The sequence below is a fragment of the Eretmochelys imbricata genome, chromosome 4 (assembly GCF_965152235.1).
Source record: "Eretmochelys imbricata isolate rEreImb1 chromosome 4, rEreImb1.hap1, whole genome shotgun sequence".
Taxonomy (NCBI): Eukaryota; Metazoa; Chordata; order Testudines; family Cheloniidae; genus Eretmochelys; species Eretmochelys imbricata.
Genome location: NC_135575.1, coordinates 24,507,568 through 24,532,156, shown reverse-complemented (window position 1 = coordinate 24,532,156; position 24,589 = coordinate 24,507,568). Strand labels below are relative to the sequence as shown.

The following is a 24,589-nucleotide window of genomic DNA, read 5'->3' as shown; positions in this document are numbered from 1 at the left end:
CCACCAAATACTTTCCTTCTCCTTGCACCATTCAGCACTACATGACATCCCTAAACACAACTGCCATACTATACACATCTTCTGAATGGAGTAAGTTGCAAACAGACTTCACTTAGGGAAATGTCTCTGAACACAGCATTTCATCTCTTTTTATTTAAGCCTTCACAAGTCACTGGGACAGGTAAGTGAAAGAGAGGCTCAGCAAGGATAGTTAAATGAAAGGTTTAAATGGCAGAAATAACTGCACAGGATAAGATAAACAAGGTTACTAGTTACATGCCATACAGTGGGACAGAGGACAGATGTAGTATTAAGGCAGAGTTCTGCTACTCTTGGTAAAGGCACACAGCCACAGTCTCTCTTTAGGGAAGATTCTGCCAATTGTGGTACAAACAAATCTTCACACAAGTAATGAAACTCTGTCAGTATCCACTGAGGTGCTATTTACAAAGAAATCCGATATTTACTAATCTGATGGAACAGATTATTGCAGCTGGCCTGTTTATGGAGAGGCATGAGTCCAATTATTTAATTTGGGAATGGTTTAAGAGGAAGGCATTTAGAAGTCATTTCTCAATGCTTGGTTTTCAGTAACCGTGACTGTCTAACTACCTGCAACCATTAAAAGATGGGCAGAGTTTGGGATTATCCTGAGCCAAACTGATTTCTAACACTCCCATAGGCTGTCATACTGCAACGTAGTCACAATTAGGTCAGTAGTCTGAATCTGGCCCAGTCTGACAGCGATAAAAGTAATGGCTGTTCAGTGGCACAGGCGAAATGAATTCCTGGTCTCAGTCCAGTGGCTAGATGTCCATAGCACAAGAGGCACAGATTGATTGACTGCCCTGGAGGCAATCTCAGCCGAGAGGCCAAAGCTGCATGGAATTACGCTGTCGCCTCACTAGTAGCATTCAGGGTTGAAGCGCATTGGCCTTGCAGTGGGGAGGTAGCTTGTGCTGCAGTAGCTCTATCCTTATGGGGTTTTTTTTACAACAGAGAATGAGAGTCTCCAGGACCTCCATTGCAATGCCTTTTGTGAGCACTAAATTAAAAAAAAAAAAAAAAAGCCATCACCATCGCCTTTCATCTGCCTATTATTCTATCAAACTAAATATGCACAATTGAAGTATGAAGAGTCAAATTGAATTAGAATAATCATCAGTCTCTTGCAATTAAAACACTTAATGCAAAATACAAATGGGCTTATTTTACTGCAGGCTTGAATGATAAAGCAACAATGAAAGCTTAACATTTCTGTCAGGAAGAGTCAGAATTTACATGTATCAGTAAAATGTGACCCAAAATAGATCTCTATTTCCACATCTACAGACTTCAGAACTCCATCATAAGCCTCATTATGAGTGTCCCACCCCCAATGGAACAAATGGGAATTGGGCATTAAAATTAAATGGTCTGATATAGCTTATTGAAAGACAAAAACGTTCAGTCTGTACTGTTGTTATCCATTATTGCACATACCATGCTTCTGGGGAGTCTGAGCCAGAAACAATAAGCAGAAAGATAGAAAATAAAGTGGAAATATTATTGAAACCTTAACAAACTATAACTTCTGGGATGCTTGATTCTCTGATGAACTGTGAACGGTTGACTTTAGTCAGGTCCATGTGAGCGTACTGAGATGGAAGGAATGGAAATAAGATACAGGAGATGAGAACAAAGAGAAAATAACCTTTATGCTTATCTCTCCCTTTCCTGGTCTCTCGCTCTCTCACACACAGGCACAAAATACATCACCTGCTCAAAGACTGTCATCCCACTGAAGTCAGTTACTTGGTGGAGCCATTACTTAGATCATAACTTTGCATTTACTTATACGCATACAGAGTTCAAATTCACACTGTAGTCTCACTGATTTCAGTGGGACCCCATTAACATTAGTCACAAAATTCACATTCATTTAAGTAGGGTCAAATCCTGATCACACTGAAGTCAATGGAAATTCTACCTTTGATGTCAGTGGGACCAAGATTTGGCTCTACTTCCATATGGGTTGCAGGATTAGGCTCCTCAAGCTGTCACAAAACTAAACAGAGGGCTTGTCTTCACTACGGGGACATTGACGCCACCGCAATCGATGTAGCGGGTGTCGATTTTGCAGGTCTAATGAAGGCCTGCTAAATCAACGGCAGATCACACTCTGGTTGACTCCAATACTCCACCTTTCCAAGAAGAGTAAGGGAAGACGACTGGAGAGCGTCTCCTGCCAATGCAGCTCAGTGAAGGCACCGGTGTAAGTCGACCTAAGCTATGTCGACTCCAGCTATGTTATTCACATAGCTGGAGTAGCTTAACTTAGGTCGACTTACCCTGGTAGTGAAGACAAGCCCAGAAAAACAAACATCTAAGTCCTATTAAAATCAGTAATTAGAGAATTGTAACTCAGTGGCGATGCTGACCATTTGTATTTGGAGACTCTTATGGAGTGTTATGTATGGTTTCTTAAAATATGGATGGGGGGGCCTTTCTGGATGAGAAAAATCCCTCCCACAAGGAATAGGACAGAGTGGACCAGAGGCGTAAGAGGGATAATGTTTAGACTATTTGTAGAACTGTACAGTAATAAACTAGTGACAGTGCTAAGGGGTTATCTACAGTGTATTCAAAAGCCTCAATATCTTCAGAAAATCCTATAGAAACCTTACTTTCAAACTGTATAGAAAAATTACTTTAAAAAAAATTGGGTGTTTGCTATTATCTGCAAAGATCCCTGCTTTCTACAAGCACATCCAAAGTTATCAAGAAAGCTATTTGTGAAAATTCAGTCATATAAATAATAAATAGGGCTGACATTTATTCATTAACGCTTAAAAATAAGCAGCTGGCAGCTTCCTGTGCTCCAGGCAGTGGCCCTTGTGACAGTTTCCAACAAAGTGAAAGATCCAGGAGGGATCAGTGACATCAATTTTTTTTCCCTTTAGTTTTAATTAGGATCAAGGTTTTTTGAGTTTCCATCTTTTGTGCAATGACAGAGGCAGGCAGAAAACAGAGATGGCTCAGAAGGAGTTGCTGTTCTTGGGATAAATAATTGAAATTTGCTTTTATTTTATGGAAAGGGTTTTGCACATTTCAGTGCATTTTTAAGCATCTTTCAGTTGCCAGATAAAAGATTGACTTATCCCCCGAAGGATAAGACAACTTTGAGCCCAATTCTTTGATCTTTGGGTTAATGGGGTTAATGTGTGTTTAAACTGAAGCATGTGCTTAAATATTCTGCTGAATAGCTGGACTTAAACACATGCTTAAATACTTGAACTGAAGCCTTAATCAGTGTTTTTTCCAATACAGCTCAAGATCTTACAAGCTATCACGAGAGGGTCTCAAACAGAGTGAAACTGCAATTTTCTTTTTAAATCCAATGGATATTTAGGAATCTTTTTTTTTGCACCATTGGCTTAGCTTTAGTAATGGATGTGTGGAAACGGGGAAAAAACTGGATAGGTTCCTGCACACCATGCAGATTCCAAGAACCTGGGGGAAAATGGGATAGGAAAGGTGGATGAGTGACACAAAGAGATTTGCCCACGCTTAAGCACGTATAAACAGGGGAGTGTAACATGGACATTTTTATTTCCCTTACCATTCCCTATCCTGCAGAGACCGTGAATAATTTTTTCAAAAAGTGCCCAAGTGACTTAGGAGCCCACATCCCATTTACCAAAGTCACTTGGGCTCCTAAATCGCTAACCCATTTTTGAAAATTTTACCCAGCATCTTAATTTTTTTCTCATTTTATTTCCTCTTCCCAGAAGTGACACAGACTAAGCATTTGCTTGTGTTGTAGAATTTCAGTCAAATCTTATGCCCAATATTGTACCTCATATTTTATCTTTTTACTTTTTGATACTAGACCTCTGACATGCAGTTAGGAACCCGTTCACATGTGATTCTTCTCTGAAACGTGCCTTTGTAAAAATGACATCATCTTACTCAGCAGGATCTGCTTTTTAAGTATATTCAGTCAGACCCATTTTACTGGTGAGAGCCCTGATCCTGCAAATACTTAGGCATGTGTTTAACTTTAAGTACACTAGTAGTCTTAATGAAGCTTTCAAGTAGCTAGCCGTAGTCCCATAATATCAGTGGGACTGCTCACATACTCAAAGGGAAACATGTGCTTCAGTGTTTGCAGGGGCCTATATTAACCCCCCCCGCACAAAACCAAAGACCCTTGCCCCACCCCTTCCCTAAGACCATGCCCCTGTCCTGTCCCTTCTCTGAGGCCCCACCCTCTGCTCACTCCATCCTCCATCACTCAGTCTCCCCCACCCTCACTCATTTTCACCAACTGGGGCAGGGGGTTGGGGTACGGGAGGGAGTGCTGGGTGTCGGCTCTGGGAGGGTGTATGGGTGTGGGAGGAAGTGCAGGACCCCCCCGCGCCCATTTAAATTGCCCGGACCCCTGGGCAACTGCCCTCTTCCCTCCTCCTCCCCCCGTCGGTGGGCCTGTGCAAAGCTGATGCAACCCTTGAAGAGCAAACTGGATTCCAATTCTGGTTTTCACATCTTTATTCTGACATTCAACTGCAGAATCTTTATAGCTAATGCATTAGCTGGACTGCCACTTGATTTTCAGATTCTCAGTTGAATTTGAAAGGCTGGGCTGGTATTTAAAAACTAACCCATCATTACTTTTACATCCTTTCACTGAGGGAAAAACCATGGGACCTCAGGAGGTCTTTTGTAAAAAGTCCATTTCTAGAGGACAAACATACTTTAAGAGTATGTCTACACTGCAATTAGACACCTGCAGCTGGCCCATGCCAGCTGAGTTGGGTTCAAAGGACTTGAGCTAAGAGCTATTTAACTGTGGTGTAGATGTTCAGGCTTGGGCTGCAGACCAAGCTCTGGGACGCTCGTACCCCACATGGTCCTAGAGCCTGTGCCGCCACCTATACTTGAACATCTCCACTGCAATTAAACAATCCTGCAGCCCGAGCCCAAGTCAGCTGGCATGGGCCCACTGCAGGATTTTAATTGTATTACACAGACACCCACAGTCACAGATATGTTGAGAGCGAGCTGCTGCATTATTTACTCCTAGTCATTTTTTCGTCAAGTTCTCCTGCCAACTCTGTTGGGACTGCTAATTGACTTGGTTAATCACATTGATTACACAAGCCTTTATGATAACATTAAAGACCCCAGCAGCTAGTGCCTGGAAAATGCATTACCTGGTTCTATAGCGTTGTCTGTGTTTCTCTGACTTCGGCCTGCCAGACTTGTGGTGGCATTCACTGTCCCTTTTTTCACTGCAGCTGGTTTCTTTACAGTCTGTTTCATCTGCTTCTGAAGTTTGGTAATATTGCTCAGAGCATCAGCCATGGATTTGTCCACATACCAGGTTAAATTAGACAGGATTGTCCCTGTTTTTATTTCTAATACAGACTCTATGAGCTCTTTTAGGCCTCTCTGCAGCAGTGGGATATCAGGTTGAGCAAGTTTAATTAACTGGGGTACACTAGCATTCACTTTTCGAATGCTGGCTGAGGCATCCTGACACAGCCCCCAAGCCTCATAAGCAGTCTTGTTCAAAAGAGGGATATTAACTGAGAAACGGATAGACTTTGCTTCCAGTGCCTTGACTCTGGAACTCAGTGTCTGTAACTTGAGAGAGACCATTTGTTCTTGTTCCGTTGAAGCAACTTTGCCTTTTTTTAGTGAAACACAATTATTCACCAAAAGCTTGGTTATATTTGACTCAATGCTCTGCAGGCGAACTTCTTGATCTTTTGAGACCACTGTAGAGTGTAACAGCTTTTCTTCTAGTCGACTGATGTCTTGTTGGTGCTCAACCATTTTGGATGATGTTTCATTTAAAATGTGGTAAACTTGTCTGAGGTCAGGGAGGCTTTTTTTCTCATGCTCTTCATATGGAAAATTGGAAAGGTCCTGAATTACTTTTGAAGCATATTGGTGGCTTTGCTTGTCATTGATCAGTGTCTGAAGGGACTCATTCAACCGTTGGAACTGGGGAATAAATGCCAGTATGCTGTCCATCTTCTCGGTACCACAACAGGCCTCGGTCTTATTTTGCAGGACACTTAGAGTATCTTTCAGAACGTAGTTATCCTGAATAGAATCAACAGCACTGTTTAAAACGGTCATGGTCTTATTTAAGCCATCTTCTAGGTCCATGAGGCATTCATTAATACGTCTCTCAAAGACTTCATCTCGAGTTTGAGCCTCACTTTTAAGTCCGTCCTGACTTTTGACAATTTCTTTGACGGTGGAACTCAGACTATTAACAACAGAGGTTAGGTTTGCCAACGTCCTGCTGATTGCTTCCACTTCAATTTGCTGTTCATACTCTGCTGTCAGACTAAACGGTGGTCCCTGCTCAATCAAGGGTTGGAGGATCTCCATATCGTAACACAAATCATTAATTTGCTCATTCATTTTGTCCATCTTATTGCCCAATGGAAAGACGACAGCAGCTAGGGTTTTGTTTAAGACATGCACGTTCTCTTCTGTGCCCTTTAGCTTTATTTGGAAGTCATTCCTGCACTTTGACAATATGTCTTCACATACTGTATGAACAGAATCTCTCTGAATCTCTAATGTAACAGTAAGATTGCTCATCTTGATATCTTGTTCTCTTAAGTCATCATACAGCTGCAGCACCATTAGGCCATGTTTCTTCACTTTCTCATGTAGAGTGAGAATATATTCTGTAACATTATCATTCACTGCTTTATCTACTGGAGGGACATTTTGGTCCGACATCTGTTCAGCTGATAACAGTTGCTCATGGACCTCTTTCATTTCTGTAAGAGTCTTATTCAGAGATTCATAGTAAATGGTGCTTCTTGACTGCTCATGCTGCAAGTCAACTTCCAAGGATTTCTGCTTTGCCTGTAGTTCTTTGATGGGCTTGTCACAAGCAAACCTCATCTCCTCTTTCATCTGTACCATATCATTCTTCAGCTCCAGGATTTCATTCTTTGTTGGCCTGTCTTCTTTCTCCTGGGCATACTTTTGTTGGGTCTCATTCATCTGTTTGACTAATTCTTTTGTGCTTTCAAGATCCTCTGATAAACTAGACACAGTCTTGAAAATTTGGGCCACTGTCTCTTGCATGTCACTTTGGTAGACTTTAAACTGCTCTCTGATAAGGTCTTTGACTAGTTCATTGATACTTTTAGACTTGAGACCTAGAAAAAAAAAACAAGAAAAAAAAAAAGCAAAAACCAAATAACTAAATAGTCTTTTGTTTATAGACATCCAACATTCTTTCATCTCATGAGTACACACAGTGTGTCGTAAGGAACTGAAATGTAATGGTTGTCTCATTGTGATCTGTTTGCTTGTAAATTTAATTTAATATGGTAGTAATAAAGTGGCCTGTTGGTAGACTTTAAACTGCTCTCTGATAAGGTCTTTGACTAGTTCATTGATACTTTTAGACTTGAGACCTAGAAAAAAAAAAACAAGAAAAAAAAAAAAGCAAAAACCAAATAACTAAATAGTCTTTTGTTTATAGACATCCAACATTCTTTCATCTCATGAGTACACACAGTGTGTCGTAAGGAACTGAAATGTAATGGTTGTTTCATTGTGATCTGTTTGCTTGTAAATTTAATTTAATATGGTAGTAATAAAGTGGCCTGTTGGTGTTTGAGGACCTGATACTGTTTCCAGTGAAGTCAAATGGAGCTTTACTGATGATTGCAATCAGCTCAGAATCAGAGACTGAATGTGTGGGTTCAACATTCATTTGCCTAGTCCCAAGCAGAGCAACAGAGAAGGTGTGTGTGTTCTCTTGGCTTACTCTGAGAAAAAGGCTTAATCCTTCCCCTCAACCACCATGTTTATAAGACTAGGGGACGAAATATCTGTTTTACCTTGTCTGTGTTTGGTCAGGAGGGGGAGAAAGAAAGAAAATTCATTGTAGCCTACCTGTCATCCATGGAGAGTGAGTGGATAAAAGGAGATGGACAGGAAAAAGGGAATCGAGACAGAGGGGATGGATCCTTCTAATTTTGGTACTACTGACACTTTAGAACTTGTAGGCAGCAGCAAGACCATTGAAAAAGGCTGGTGCTTTGCAGGTCACACCTTTGCCTAGTTGTAGTGGCACCTCTTGTACTTTTAATTTCATTCACATAAGTATTAATTCTAGAAGGAGTTATGCCAGTGGAATTAAACCATGGTGATATTTGGCCTTAGGAAGAGCATAAGTCATACCTGACACATGGCTCTTTACAAGTACCCAAATGTTTGCAAAAGCCACACATGCTTTTGGTTCTTGCCTATATAACTTCTGAAAATTATTTGGGCTGCAATTAGGATTCAGAATGAAAAGTGTTCCATTCAACAAGCCTGACTATATAGGAAGCTCCTTGTTTTAAGCATCTTGAATTGTGTGTGTATTTCCAGCTGGAAAAGCAGTGAGCCAAACTGGTAACAGCAGCTTTTTAGGAAATAAGAACAGACCTGCTGTGTATTGTGTCTGGTGAAATGACCGGTAAATGCCCCAGATGCTTCGACAAAGAAGCTGTCAATAGTTCAGCTAGTGGCTTTTTTGAGCCAAGAGAGATAACAGGGAGGAGGGGTTGTAGGTGCAAGAGCATGAAGAGATGCCATTTAAGAAATGGCAGGGAGTTCTCCTGGCAATTCACGCACTTATTTATTGTGTTCCAGGGTCACAGAGGTTTGGGTGATTTTTACACACACACACACACACACACACACACACACACACACTAACAGAGCAAAGGAATAAAACTGGGCTCTCCAAGCAGAGTTTTTTGTTGCTTAACTGCTGGACACAAATCTGCTGCAGCAGGAAAGAGGCAAAGTCAGAGACGATGTAAGGAGGAAACCTGAGAATGAAAACCCAGTGGGTGAAGAACTTAAGATGTGGTTTAAGAATAACATAATTTACAGACGCACTGTGGGTGTCTTCATCCAGGAGTCAGAAAAGTTGCTTCAGTTTGAAAAATGTTCCGGATTTTTAAAAGCGTAAACATGGGGGCAGGGCAGGACCTTAATGGATACGGAGAGGCACAAAGTACCCTTGTCAGCGCTCTTCATCTAAGCAGCATCAAGCCTTGCTACTATTTAGATGGGAGACCACTTCAAAGGAAACCTGGGTGCTGCAGAAAGAGATGTTTGTTCGGGGCTATGTGGTACCCTTACCTTCCCGGTCAATCAGTGCTCCGCCTTAGTGGAAAGCAGCCTGTCTGTTGTGGAGCTGCAGCACCCCTGCTTTTCGGATATCCCCCCCATTATCAAGCAGATTGACAAAATGCACAAGCCTAGGTTCTGCCCTGCCACTGCTGGGGGGGCATGGATGAGCGTTCACATTGCACTCTCTGTCAGGACCTGGCCCAGGCCGGGGAAGCTAATGATTCAACCAGGGGACCAACTCTGGTGAGGAATCCTGGTCACATGCCACCTAAGACTCATTGTGCATATGCTAAGAAGAAGGATGCTTGCAGATCAGGGTAGCCAGCCAGCTGCTACACAGGGAGTAATCTGCATCCTTTCAGTGGCTGCAGTGACCCTTTTTTTTTGCCCTGGAGAGAGCAGGGCAGGAATTGTGCCTTCACAGGGGTTTCCGTCTCTGAATCACAGTCACTCCCTCTTGGGGCTACTCCTTGGGTGGTGCAACTTATATTGCCCCTTTGCTCAGGGCTGTGCTGGCAGCTGTATGTTAGTTAATTTGTAAACCAAGGTCCCTGCTACTGGTGGTCAGTAAGGATCCCTGTCCATTTTAGCAAGATTACAGGTATTAATCCTGGCCAAATTCCAATTTGGCTACTTATTTATAGTCTGCAGCTATAAATTCCCTTTGCAGTTTCAACATTAATGAAGGAATAGCATGTATCAAGGTGTACACGCAAAAGAGGGCAGAGTTAAGGTTTCATGTCCAATTGTAACTGGCATTTTTTGACTTCTAATTGCTTAACTCTACAGTCAATTTAATATTTTAAATATAATATAAAGATACTGTTATAATAATGGAAGGATTCTATTTAAAAATGTCAGAAGAGAAAAAAAGCAAATGGGAGAGCAAAAACGTAGTTTGAGGGAGAAAATAGATATAAAATTCAGACTGAAAATAGAGGGGAAATGTTCAGAGAGAATAACTTGGGCATGAAGAAGGAAGGGAGGTCTGTTAATGCAGCGAAGAACCTACTGAAAAGGTCTTTCTGTTCTTGGAGTATCTGATACTCATTATACAAATGCAAGGAACATGACAGATACCCTGGTGATTGGTGCCATATGTCTAAGGTAGGACAGAAATATCCAAGTATGCTCTGAGGTGCAAAGAGATGAAGGCTTTGGCATACATGGTACTGTCAGTACACAGAACAGAGCTCAGCAAGCAGCCATTGTGGCCGAGCAAATAGAGCACTGTACTGGACACAGGAGACATGGGTTTGAATCCTGGCTCAACTGATACCCTGCTGGGTGACCTCAAGCAAGTCACTTGTGGCTCCATTTCCCCATCTGTAAATTGTGGGAAATGATACTGGCCTCCTGTGTAAAGTGCTTTGAGACCCACTGATTAAGAGCGAGGTACTCGGTAACCATGACTGAAAAATTAACAGATATTACAAGTGTTGGGATAAGGAGAAAGAGGAAAAACATGTGGAGAGCACAGGAGAGGAGCAGAAGATCTCAATGGAAAGAAAGATGGTCTGTAACTGAAATAGGAGGAACGAAGTGGCGTACAATCCTTATGGGCTCACCCCAATCTGGTATGCTGTTTGCCCTAGGGGGAATATGGAGGGAGCAGTACTTGTGTACCCCAGACCACAGAAACTGCAATTGTCCCTACCCCGATGAAGACTCCATGCTCCTTGGAAACATGTGTTGCTGCACCTTTTCATGGGGTGCAGCATCCTATCCACTGTGCATCTGTCCTACTTCTCAGGTCAGTGTGGAGGTGGTCTGAGGACATGGCCCTTCTCCACCTCACCCCAATCTGGTATGCTGTTTGCCCTAGGGGGAATATGGAGGGAGCAGTACTTGTGTACCCCAGAGCACAGAAACTGCAATTGTCCCTACCCCTGATGAAGACAGCACCAGGGAGAGATGTGATCCTAGTTTCCAGTCTCCCCACAGCGCACCTGAAAAAGATTGGCAACAACCCGGGCCTGAGGTTTATAATTAGAGCTAATAAAGGCAGTTGATGGCAGCACTTTCATCATAGCAACTTGATTAGGAGATTGATTTATGTTGGTAATCTAACACAGAACTAGTAATGGGAGATTTCATGTAGCCAGGTAAAACATGGGGCATGACAGGAAAAGGCAATAAAAACTCAAAAACCATTTGTAGACAGACATAGTATAAAAACTGCTATTCTTATAATGTACATTCGTAATTAGGTTTATAATGAGTCCAAAATATAGGTAGAAAGCATGGGCATGGGATTTCAGCAATGCATATCTTGGAAGAATGTGTAAATGATGGATAACACAGAAAGGAATAAAGAAATGGATAGAAAAGATGCAGAGGGGAAATGGGAAATGTTTGAAGACGAATTAAATGTGTGCCCAAGAGTCAATAAATGTAGAAGTGAAAGCAGGCCAATTTGAATGAGAGAGACAGTACAAATGTGATCAGGGGTAAAGCAGAACCACACAGCATGTGGAGTAGACAACTCTGGAGACAGAAGGATTGGAAACGTGAATTACATTTTGTAGATTTAGAGAAGCGAAGTTTAGAGAAGCATGTTGTTTATGCCTACAATACCAGTTTCCTAAAATTATTCTTTAGCCAATGGATAAAAAACCAAAGTAAGTAGTTGGGGGCAAATCCTGGGAAACTGAGCAAAATGTTGCAGTTCTGAGGGAAGAAATTTTCAGCCCTGATCAGCTGAGGTATCTGTGCAGCTGGACCATAGCTATTACTACGGGGCATGCAAAGGAGTAGTTGATGTGTGTCCTTGCTCCTCCTTGTTTTCTGCAGGTGGATCCGCACTGACCCATTGGCCATGCCCTTGCCACCTTCCCAAAATAGCTATTTTCTATTTTCTTACTTACTTTAGGGGTTGGGGTTCATGTCATGTTTTTTTTTAAAAAACAAAGGAGTCAAGAAAGAACTTGACAACGACAAATAGATAGCAAGGTTTCATAAAAGGGAAATCATGTCTAATAAATATTGCTTTGATTTTTCCCTCCGTGAATTGGATCGACTTACTCTTTGGTGTCATAAAGAATTCTTTTCTTTGGGTGAAATCCTGGCTCGACTGAAATCATTGGGACTTTTGGCACTGACTTTAATGAGGCCAGGATTCCACGCTTTGTATGTTTAATCTAATCTTTCCTTCTTTTTTCCCCTCTGGCTAAACTTGTCAAGGCTGTGCTTATCACTGGGGCATCTGAGCACCGCACTGGCCATCTTTATCCTGTTTCTTTTAGTCTTTCGGTTGTATTAGCAGTCCTAGATTCTTCCATCTTTCTCTTAGGAAATTTCTCCTCCCCCGGACATCCATCAGGATTACTGGGGGGAAAGTATCCCTTGAATTCACATTCCTGAGGGTGCTTCTCCTTTATTTCCAGAGAAAACTGCCATGTTTTAGGATGCATGAATTGGGATAATGTGAGATTCATAGAGTCCTGATGAATTGGACTTTATACAAAAAAAAAAAAAAAAAAAAGGGTCACATCAGTGCTAAGGTTCCTACTGTATAAAACACATCTACCTTTGATCCTTACATGATTTTCCCTTCAGAAGAATGTGCAGAGCCAATTAAGTGTCACTTAGGTGGAAATTTTCATAGCAGTGTAAAGAAATTTTACCTTACAATGCTACTGCTGCCAAAGGGAATTGTGCTCATCATTTATTATTTGTACTACAGTAGTGCCTAGACACCCCTGTGTGGTGGATGCTGTATGAATATAGAGTAAGGCACAGTCCCAACCCCAAATGCTTACAAACTATATACCCCTAACGCACCAAGAAATCTGTTATCTACAGCCAGGCACTCAGATACCACAGAATATGCTCCAAGGAGAAAGTCTGGGATATACACTTTAACAAACTTAAAACCGCCTTCACCAAACAAGGACACACCCAGGACCACCTCTCGGCGCCAGCAAAGCAAGCAGGTGCTTGGGGCGGCACAGTTCCGAGGACGCTATTCCGGTCATCAGTTTTTTGTTTTTTTTGCTTGGGCTGTTGCACTTTCCGAGCTTGGGGCAGCAAATCTTTTGCTTGGGGTGGCAAAAAACCTCTAGCAGGCCCTGGACACACCATCAGAAAAGTAGAGCACGTCCTGAAATGGGCCATCCAAATACTCCAAGAGAACCTGGTTCAATACAGAAATAAAACCGCACATCCCTAGTTGTCACCTACCACCCCACACTGGAACCTGTATGGGGTATTAAGCAACACAACCCATACTCAATGGGGACCGTATCCTGAAAGAAATCTTTCCTGAATCCCCTCTTCTGGCCTTCAAATAATCCCCCAACTTCTCCAAGCTCATCATCAGAAACAAGCTGCCTAGAGACCCAGACACACCAGCTCAAAGTGGCACCAGACTCTGCCAGAACAACAGATGCCCTACGCATGCCTATCACAACATGTGGTGTGCCTCATCCAGTGCACTAAACACTCCAGTAACAACTATTTGGGTGAAACCAGACAACCACTACACTCTCAAATGAACTCACACAGGAAAATAATAAAAGACAAAAACACCACTTCACCTGTTGGCGAACACTTTTCACAAAGCGATCACTCTATATCTGACCTATCAGTCCCCATCATCAAAGGAAACCTGTGCAATACCTTCAAAAGATGAGCCTGGGAGCTTAAATTCATAACTTTGCTAGATACTCAAAATCATGGACTGCATACAGACACTGGGTTTATGGCTTATTACAATAATCTATAACCCATTCAAACTCTGCCCCCAGCTTTTCCTCCCCCCCCCCATGACTGGAAAGGTGTTAACGGTTCACTTCAACTTGAATGGTCCCTTGAAATACGTTAACTTCTGATGTTAACCAATCTGTTCCACGTTGTATGTAGCTGTGTCACGCTGGATATGTCTACACTGTAATTAAGCATCTGCAGCTGGCCCACATCAGCAGACCTGGGCTTACAGAACTCAGGGCTACAGGGCTAGTTAATTGCAGTGTAGACATTTGGGCTTGAGCCCTGATTCTGGGATCCTCCCCCTTTGCAGGGTCCCAGAACCTGGGCGAACCCAACATCTATACCACAACTAAACAGCCGTGTAGTCCAAGCCCTGTGAGCCTGAGTCAGCTGTCATGGACCAGCTGCAGGGTTTTAATTGCAGCGTAGACATGTTCTCTGAGTACATTTCCTAGACCTGAAGAATTGCTTTGTATACACCTGATGGCTTGTCTCTCTCCACAACAGAAGTTGGTCCAGTAAAAGATATTACTTCACTCACCTTGTCTCTCTACAATCTAACAAGACAAGACAGACCAGAGAAGTATTATCCCCATTTTACAGATGGTGATCAGAGGCACAGGTATGTTAAGGTACATTGATTCTGTTGAACACTTAAGCAGGTGCTTGATTTGAAGCCAATGGGACTTAAGCACTAAAGGAGGGATTGAAGTGCAGTCTTAAGTGCTTTGATGAACTGGGGCCAAAGTGACTTGCCAAAGTCATACAAGAAGTATGTGGCAAAGCTGGGAATTAAACCTGGCTTTCTAACATCAGGGCTTGTCTTCACAGCTTTAAGAAAAAAAAAAAGCTTTTTTCTACCTCACGGTAACTAAGCACATGAGCTCCCCAAAGTAAAATCCCTTTGTGACACTCTGCACCCCATATTCACCATAGTGATATGATTATGACATAATCATGATGCATCTTGTACAAAATATGTCATGTGAGGTACCAATGGAAAAGTTATGGTTTGTTGAATATGATTATCCTATTTGTATGCATGTATCATTGTTTGTATCTGGAGTTATGAATATTGACCATGCAGCTGTATTTCAAATGTGCTTGCTCCTGGGTAACTCCCACAAGTCAGTTTACATCTATTGTGAAGGAACTATTCTAGTTAAAGGCACTACCAGTAAAAACAATGGGCCACAGGAAGAGCTTATTTTCACCTGAGGAGCTTTCCTGTGGACACTTCAGCCAATATATGGGTGGTGGCTGCTGTGACTCATCGAAGCATGAAAGGGCAGATGACCAGATCACGTGATACTAAACTCCATCTTGTGCCTATATTTTTCCGCAAACTGTGATGGGGATTTTGCTTGAAATGATCAAGTTCCCGCCACATGGATGAAGCTATAAAAGGGGGAAGTGACATCATCATCTGGCCTCACTCCCCTTACATCTCAACATCTGGAAACACCGTAGGAACAAAGATTGAACTGGGGAAGGCGGTCCCAGGTAGGAAAGAAGGTGGCCCTGCCTGTGTAGGGAAAATTGGTGGACTGTGTGTACCATCAGGGTGAGACACTGCTTAATTCAAATCATATCTAGGGTAGAGAACTTAGATTGCAATTTTGTTTATTCCTTAGGTAACCAACTTTGATCTGTATGGTATTACTTATAATAACTTAAAATCTATCTTTCTGTAGTTAATACATTTGTTTTATATTTTTTACCTAAAACAGTGTGTTTTGCTAAAAGTGCTTGGGGAATCTGCTCAGGAACAAAAACTGGTGCATGTCCTCTTCACACTGAGGGAGGGGCAAACTGGGTAATAAACTTATACTGGTCAGGCTTTTGGAGGGCAAGAGGGTACATCTCTGGGTCCTAGGCTGTGGAGCTTGGGGCCGGGGGGAGAGCTGGCTGGAGCCTCTCTGTTGTTAATTCATTCGTTGCTGAGGAGAAGCATTCATGTAATTGCAGCTGGGTGTGTCGCTGCCTATGTAAATGTTTGTGTGAGTGCAGGACTGGGAGCGGTCTGCAGTTTCTCACAGCCTCACAGCGTGAGAGGGGGCCAGATTGATATGCCAGAGGGCTCAGTAGTACCCCAATTCCAGGTTGCACCCCTGGGAAGCCCATCACCCCTTTATTTTGGCCAAAGTCAGCTTTATAATCCCCATGTGGGGTTGACCTCAGCGAGTTTACCTCATGCTAAAACGGAAGTACCTTGTCTTTGCTATGTTTTTACCTCAGGAGAGCTCTCACAGGTAACACAAAGTATAAAAAAAAAAGAAGTTTTTTTTTTTAAAGCAGTGAAGACAAGCCCTCATTTAATGCCTTAGCCACAGCTATCCTTCTTCTTGGAGATAGGGCTAAACCCTCAATTACCATTTGGAAAATTTTACTCTTTATCACAAAGGCAAATTTTTCAATAGAATGAATGCTGGATTGTAAACCAAACAACAACAAACCTCCTCAAAGGTTTGCACCAAACCTGTGTGAAACATGTATTGCACAAATATTATTCAGGCTTCTCAGAAACAGAGCAAACCCCATCTCTCCGACAGCTAGCAAAATGGAGAAAGTGCAAAGGAAAGGAAATTTGTAGAAGTTGTAGATAAACTCATATCCCCTAATAGTGGGTTGGTTTAACTTACCTTGGAGAGTACACAACATATTGTATTGATTATTTACTATTAAAGAGACCAAAATAAAGGTCTTTTAAAAATTGTACTGTCAAAAGAAACAAAGAAAGAGTTCCCTCTGCAAATATGGAATAATAATAGAGGTCAGCATAAGAACATTTTTCCTGGCACCTTTAACAGGGTGAGTGATTGCATTAATTTCTTTCTTTCTTTTACCTTTTAGGAAAGACTGGAAGTCTCTACCCTTATCTTCACTGATTTTGCCTTCCAGAGAGGAGAGTGTCTTGCTCACATCACTCATGGTAGCAGAAATGTTGTCAACCTTCTTCTGTAGAAAAGTCAGTTTCACCTGCTGGCTGCTAATCTGCTCTTTCATTTTTTGTGTCACTGCTTGGTGGAAGAATAGAGCAAAAAAGAAGCTTTATTAAATCACAGGGGAAAGAGGAAGTGGATTTTTTTCTGAGAAGAATTCGCTGAAAGTAGAATGCAAAGTTTCTGAGTTACAATTCATGAGTGAGTCATCTTAATTTTTGTCATATATCACATATTAGTGACATTCAGCAGCACAGCAGTAACTAATTACTGAAGCATCCCATATCCATTATCAAGTATTTATCGTTCTAGAAGAGCTCTTTGAATGGTTAACCTATCAGCATAATCCCAGTCTTCTCCCACCTACCACCCAGTGGAGGATTCAGTGATCATTAATTCTTTGTCCCTTAATAGCACCAAGATATTTATTTTCACTAATCATTTACAAATCAATCAACACATGTCGTTTGAATGCTTCAGTTTTAAGAAGATACATCCATTTATGAGTGATAGGATCAAAAGAAGGACCCTCTGAACAGGGCGGCCAGATCCATCAAGAATGAGCACCAGAAAAATAAAAAAATAATAATACAGGATAGAACCTTTATAGTTCTGACACTAGCATTCAAAAAAGAGCTAATTGCCCAGTCTGGGAAGTTCAGTTATTAAAATATCAATCCAAATTGCCCCTCCTTGTGGTTGTGGTCTATTGAGATTAGTGGATGTCTGGTTCCCAGCTTTTAAATTAGCCAGTCGAGAAGTAAGGCCCTGATCCTGCACTATTGGGGCTTCACGCATACGCCTGCATTGAACATCTTGCAGGAGTGGGTTTTAAGATTGGGATTTTCAAGAGCCTGAGAGAGTTAAGCACTCAAAATATGAGGGAGTTGCGTGCCCAACTCCCTTAAACTCCTTTGAAAATCTCACCTAAATGACAACTTTAAATATATAGATAGATAAATACAGATTTGTTTGCACTACCCCATATGGACCAAACCATGTTTTGACTTAATAAAGCACCTTGCAATGGATCCATACAAATATTTATTAGTGGAGATCCATAGTATTAGTATTGATCTTGTGTCACTTCTCATTATGGCCTCAGTGTCTTTTTCCATGGCAGCAAATGGCAATAGTCATAAATTTGGTGGAAGTATAAAGACTACACAAAGGAAGTAGCCTGCAAAGGGGAATTTTCTTTCAACTGTGCAGTAGTGTAATGGGACAATGATTCTTCAGAATTCTAGTTAGCAGACTCGGTGTTTACACCATCTAGTTTAAAGTGCGGGTCTATGTTGAAAAGTGACTATTTACCACTGGCACTTTCTTATTTAACAGTTCTCCCTGTGGGTAATCTTAGGGTATTGTTGTCCGGGATAGGTCTACAATATGCATGAACACGAGGCTGCAGCAGCATGAATTTTAATACAGGGTCCACAAGCCCACACAGGCCCTGGGTTTACTCAGGTGACTAGCCTGCTCTGAAGCCTGTACTGCTGCAGCTGCACTCCTATTACTACCTGAGCTAACTAGAATAAGATAGCTTGGGTATGTCTGTGTGCTGCAATTACACCCTGATTGCAGTGTAGACGCGTCTTTCGTCAGCTACTGGCCTTAGTGACATTAATAAGAGATTTTGACTACTTTTCACTCCTGTTTACACTTCAGCAATGGGAAAGCAAGTTGAATTCCATTTTGGCTCATGCATAATTGAGAGAACTGTTAACTATATTATATCTGCAGATTCTTTCCTCAGTTATGTTTGTTGATCCTCCCCCCTCTCTTTGCGGCCCCTTGTAGACAGTAGAATTGGATAAGCATAACAATGGTCTGCAGAGAAGGGGATTGCACAGGTATAAGAGAGAACAGAATCTGGCCTGCAGAATTGGTGTAACTGGTAACGAAGCATGAGACAGGAAGATTTGAGTGTCTCGTCCCGGGATGTGTTTACAGGGCTGGCAGCCAGAAAAGACATCTTTTTACTGGTCAACTGAGCAAATCTGATCTAAAAATCATTGAGTGACAATACACATGAGATCCTAAGATACTATCTTTAGAGAGTCACTTTTCAGGGTAGACTTGCACTGTAAGAATTTAGGAGTGAAATAAAATAGTGAAGAAGTGGTGTGCATTCATTTGCCTGTTTATTTTTACGGCTATTTTATGGTCTGCAATTGAGCTCTTCTTTGTCTTCTCACACCATCTCACCCTTGTTGTTGGTATGAGAGCTTTCTCTTCTGTAGCTCCCACTTGAAACACCCTTCCTGTATGTCTGTCCGGCAGCCACTCCCTTTCTTCTCTTGCCTATTCCTTTTCATTTCTATCTTACTCTTAGTATTTCGGGGGAGGGAGGGCATTCTCCTGTCAGAGTAGCATAGCAGGTCTGAATTCTGACTTTCTGCTCTCCCTATGAATCTCCCCAAGGGAGAGTGGCATATTGAGAAATGAAACTTAAGGATCAGAATTTTACCTACAACAATTATTTGATCTGGCAAAGTGTATTGGAATACAAGGCCAGATGCAGAGGGGATGTAAATGGAGAGGTAAGTAATAGGGTACTTGTTACACCATGAGCTGGTGCAGGCATGTGCAATTCAGACACCAACAGGAAAAATCAACTAACAGAAAGGTGTACAAAAAGGTGTAATCTAGCTTTATATCTTACACTTTCTTTCACAGCCCGTGGATTCCTTTTCTGGAACCTCACCAGGTAAGTTATATCAGTTCACTACTACTCACACTGACTTGCCCACGTGTGGGTAACAGCACCATTTAGAGAGGAACAAATAGTTTGCTGTACACAATTTATCTGGCAAATGGAGTCTTGCGTTCTTCTTGGGAATAAATATATCACAAGCAAACAATTTCTTCAAACATTCTTCCTTCAAAATATTCAGCATATTTATTTTGTGATTTTTTAAAAAACATCATGCACTGATCTTGAGTAGTTCTCTGTGAGTATCCGATATATAAACTGTTGGCTAATTGGAGTGGGCTGATAAGTCATATTTTATTGGATGTATTTGTAATTCACCCACTGGCATGAGTAAAATTTGGTTTCCTTGACTATTTGTACAGTGTGGCAAGGCTCCTCCTTTGTCTTGCCCGACTTTGCACTTCCCCCTGTGACAGTGGCATAGCCTGCTTTAAATCGGCCCCCCTCTAGTCAGTGTTAATCTTCCCCCTCTGTATTCTCTTATTAATATTTTCAAAGTAGGCCGTATCAAGACAGGCCCAAGGAGCGTTCCTCCAGCAAACAAAAAGAAATCATTTTACAAACACAAAACAAAAGGGGAACACCTTTCCGGGGGGGGGGGGGGGGGGGTGTTGTTGTCCTGCTGTTGGCTGCAGGGTGTCCATCCTTCTCCTCAACAGCCATTCAGCTTGGGGGGGTTCCCGCCTTCGGGAGGATTGCAGCTGCTTACCTTAGAGAAGCCTGCCTCTCTACCACCACCAGCCCCAGAGCAGCTCCTCTCTCCTTCCCCTGGCTAACCAGAGGAAGGGGCTTTTAAAGGTCTCAGACAGCCTAATTGGACTCAGGTGTCCCTCACTGACCTGAGGTAACCCTTCTCAGCTGATAGGAAAAAGGGCCTTTATCATTCTAGGCCAAGGTTAACATACCTGCCTTCCCTCACGCTCTTGCAGCTGCCCAGCCTGACTTTGTCACCGCAGGCGATTACGGAATTCATTGTCTGGAACATTTGTGCTCATAAAACTCTAACATAAAATAGTCGTGGAAAATGAATACAAAAGGGAAGTGAGCCTGGCCAAAGCATATGCATTCAATACTGTAAAAGAATACAATATGTGAGGAGGTCTTTTTTAAGGTATCTAGCTTCATCAATGTTTAGGTCCTCTCTGACTTTAGCTTACTGATTGTATAAAATTACTCATGTTACTGATTGGGGTCTGACTTGGCTTGGCTCTGCCTACATGTGCATAACAAAGAGCCAATCCCTGCCCCAACATCCTCACAATCTAACTATGAAATGATAGACAACAGGTGGTTGCAACTAAGAGAAGGGAAGAACAGAGTAACAGAGAGACAATTATGATTAGCACAATAAGCTGGGGTCATATCACACTCTATTCAGAACAGACCTGTAAAGTATTATTGTATAGCTTGCTTGTGATTCCATTTGGGAAGATGACAATCAAGTGACACCAAACTCCTCTCGTCAAACTTTGAGCATTCTGGCGGAAATGCTACTGAACTGGTTTAGAATAAACATATCAGTCTGATAAGACAATATGCAACAGAGAGCGCTAAATCCTCAGCTGGTGTAAATCAGCATAACTCCCCTTTCTTCTGCAATGCAGTGCTAAGCTTTGCTGCCTGCGGATCTGGCCTAGATATGTATATTTTTAATAGAGGCGTTGTGGCCAGTGCCACAGTGGGTTTTGTTTTTATTTTGGAGACTGAATCTTTTAGTTGCATGCTCTTAGACACTGATCCAGAAGGTTCAGTTCCCTCCCCCCTCTCACAGTAGCACCACCAGTAGAACAGAGCTACAAGAGAATCTGATGCTTCATCTCACAGCTTTTGGCAGCTGGGGATGTCTTTTGTAGTAGCTTTAATAAATAGTGTTGACAATGATTGTGTTAGAGATGACAGTAATTACAACTGCTGACCTGGGTCATTGGGGTCCTGCTGGTTTCCCCGTGTCTCTGCATTGATAGCTGTGTTGCTCTCAGCTTGGTTGCTATGTATAAGCAATGGATGTTGTTGGTCTAAAAGAGGGGGGGAAAGAAAGGAGGTAAGCAAAACATTCAGCATGACTACTTTATCCCGTACTCAGCAATATTGGTACTGCTCTTCATTTCTCCATTCTATCTCTCCCAAAACCTAATTGTCTGTGGTGATTCCTGAGTTAGCAATTTAGCCCATCTGTAACACATGTGGACCATTGGTGAAGACAGTGACTGGATTTAATTCTGACCAGAGAAGATTATAAATGTCTCACAGATGTTGCAATTCATTGTGATTTGTAGAAGTTGGTGCCAATACAAGATTAAACCTCCCCTATAATTAGGAACATTCAGAAATCTGGATTAAATTTAGAGTAGAGGCTTTAAGACAGATATAAAACAAAACTAATTTATAAAAATATCTTATGTCTTTGCCTGATGGCTAGCTAAAGAAATTTTCAGCTGGTGTCTAACAAAGAATAGAGAATGGCTTTTTGCTTATTGAAAATCAAACATTTTAAAAAAACAGAACTGTACAAACAATACATTTTGTGAGCATCAAACTAAGTACAGAAAGGTAATAAAAGTCACCTTAATTGACTATGGAAAGCAGCATAATCTAGTGATAGGGATTCAGTACTCACACCTGACTTGCTCTTTGACCTTCATGTGGCTTCTCTGTGCCTCAGTTTCCCTAGATATGATTGGGGGTTATCTGTGCTTTACCACTTCAAGTATTCTGAGAGCAGCAGATAAAAAGTGCCACATAAATGACAGGCATTATAATGGATAAGTGAACAACAGAGCTAATTGGATACACATTTACCAAGAGTTAAGCTACAACAGAAATAAGAGATGTGCCTGGGCTGCAAAGTAAAGATTCATGTTTGGATCTGAACTTTCCCTAAACTGCAAGAGGAGAGAAGGGAGATTTGAGATGAGGGCTTTCATGTGCTGCACCTCCTCTCTAAATGGAAAGAGCTTTTTTGTGTGAAGAGAATGGCAATATTAAAGTATTGCAGGGCATTTTTCTATAAACCAACCACAACATTTAATAAAATAACAACTCCCTATCTATTTAAAGAGGAGATTTTCTAAAAGCAGGAAAACAGCTGTGGAATCATGTATTTTAACCACAGTTGCTGTTATACTAGTTTCCTTAGAACAAGCAGTATTTATGGTAGGATTTTCAAATGTGAGGGGAGCTCAAATCTTCAAGTGAATGTAAACTAAAACAGAAACTGTCTTAAGATTAAGAAAAGATTCAGATAAGTAGTTCACTCAGCCCTCCCTCCCTTTTTTTCCTTCTCTTTGTATCAGTGTATCTGTTGGGCTGGCTGCTTTCTTTAGATCTCAGGGGTTATGAGACTTCTTGAGGGCCACAGGGTGAGTAAGAGAAACCTGAGAAGCAGGGGCCCTTGGCAGCAGGAAGTCTAATAATGAGGGGTCACAGCAGTGCATGATACCTGCAATTCTCTCTCTGGCAGGGGGTCCTACCACCAATGGAAATTCAAAGTGTGAAGCACTACTGGGGAGGAGGAGAAAGATCATGGAATGGGCTGATTCAGCACATTCCCTGGGCAACCTTTGCTGGTACAATTCCTAATGACCCCAACTGTCATTTAAAGCTCATCTCTCCCTCTAGAACCCCGATGCAGCTTGCCAAAGCAAACACTCTCTAATCTCCTCAGGAGTGAACCCAAACTGAATAGGGATGAATCTAGCCCATTTCATTCAGGGGCTCATCTGACTCAGGCAAGACATGGAGATTGCTGTAGATGAGGGTAGTATTAGTCCAGAATTCAAAGGAATATTTAGACTAGAGATCTCTACACCGTAGAATAGCATTCAAACTCCTTGGGCTCAGGGAGGAGGAGCTGAGAGTCAGGCTAAAGGGAAGGTGAGAACAGGGGAAGGGAGAAAGATCTGTTTGGAGTGAGAGAAGAAAGGCAGAGGCAAGATGGAAAAGAGCAGGGACGGAGACCTGAAAAGATTCAGATAAATTCAAATATCCAAATTTTGTAGGAATTGTCTGAACCTTTTGAAGCTTGCCCATTATTCGTATAATAATCAATACATACTTTGCACTTCATAACAAGGTGTCCCTTATGGACCTTCATGGAGATGCAGAGCTATCCTGGTGACTCTCTCTGGCAACCAGACCAGATGGGTCCTATAAGTTCCAAACTTAGAATATTGAGGGATTTGAGTGTGTCTGTAATGTAAAGAGAACTAGTGGCAGGGACAGTGAGGTTCTGCAAGGAAAAACTCAAAACTGCCACCCAGAGGAGGAACCTTAGGCCGAAGTTGATATTGATTGGTATTTAAATGAACAATAAAGGCAAATCCAAGAAAGGTTGTAAGTTTGGAAAACATCCATTATCTATATTGGGAGCTGGGTGGGAACTCCATCCATTTATGCACGTTTGTGGCATGTTTCATATGAGGATCTCAAAGCATTTTACACAAGTAGGCAAATTGTATTATTCTCATTTTACAGGAGGGGAAACAAAGTCTCATAAAAGATATTGTCTTGCCTGTGCCAAACAGGGAGCCACTGGCAGAGTTAAGAATAGAACCAAGGTTTCCTGCCTCCCAGGCCTCTGCTTTAACCACTAGACAATGTTGCCTCTCTTATGCCTGTCTTAATATTGAAATCAATAGGACGGTTTGCAGTGTAAAGTACTACTTACCCTGAGTAGGGGTGGCTAAAATAGATGCTACACATTTACTAAGTGTGCAAAATATTTCATAAATAACTTGGGTCTAGTTGGAAGGTTATGGACAGGAGCAAGAGTGATAATTTGGTTGACAGGATTTCTGACCCCAAATACAGGATAAGTAGAAAAGGATAGGTTTAGGGAGACTATTTTCAGGTAAAGAACTGAAATCTAGTTTGGTCCTAACCTGACTCTCCAAGGTAACTGAATGGAATGAAATATATATATAAATTTCCCTACATTCAGCCTCATAACAATATTTATGGTAATCAATCAATGACATTTAAGGAAGATACAAGGAGCTGTATTATGGGGTAAGTGAATATTGGAAATAACAATTAGCTACTGAACAGGTGCTCATGACATCAAATTATC

At 41.8% G+C, this 24,589-nt stretch overlaps 1 protein-coding gene across 2 annotated transcripts in view; it reads right to left on the bottom strand.

Annotated features, from left to right (window-relative positions):
- Positions 1-24,589, bottom strand: part of MMRN1 (multimerin 1) — a 59,852-nt gene that overhangs the window by 9,238 nt on the left and 26,025 nt on the right. Inside the window, exons 4-6 of one of the 2 annotated variants that reach the window (XM_077815027.1) lie at positions 21,438-21,536; positions 16,710-16,883; positions 5,196-7,175 (exon numbers count right to left, since the gene is read on the bottom strand). In XM_077815027.1, the coding sequence (XP_077671153.1) occupies positions 5,196-7,175; positions 16,710-16,883; positions 21,438-21,536 (2,253 nt within the window). The remainder of the gene's footprint in view (positions 1-5,195; positions 7,176-16,709; positions 16,884-21,437; positions 21,537-24,589) is intronic. The other variant, XM_077815028.1, reaches the window with a different exon arrangement.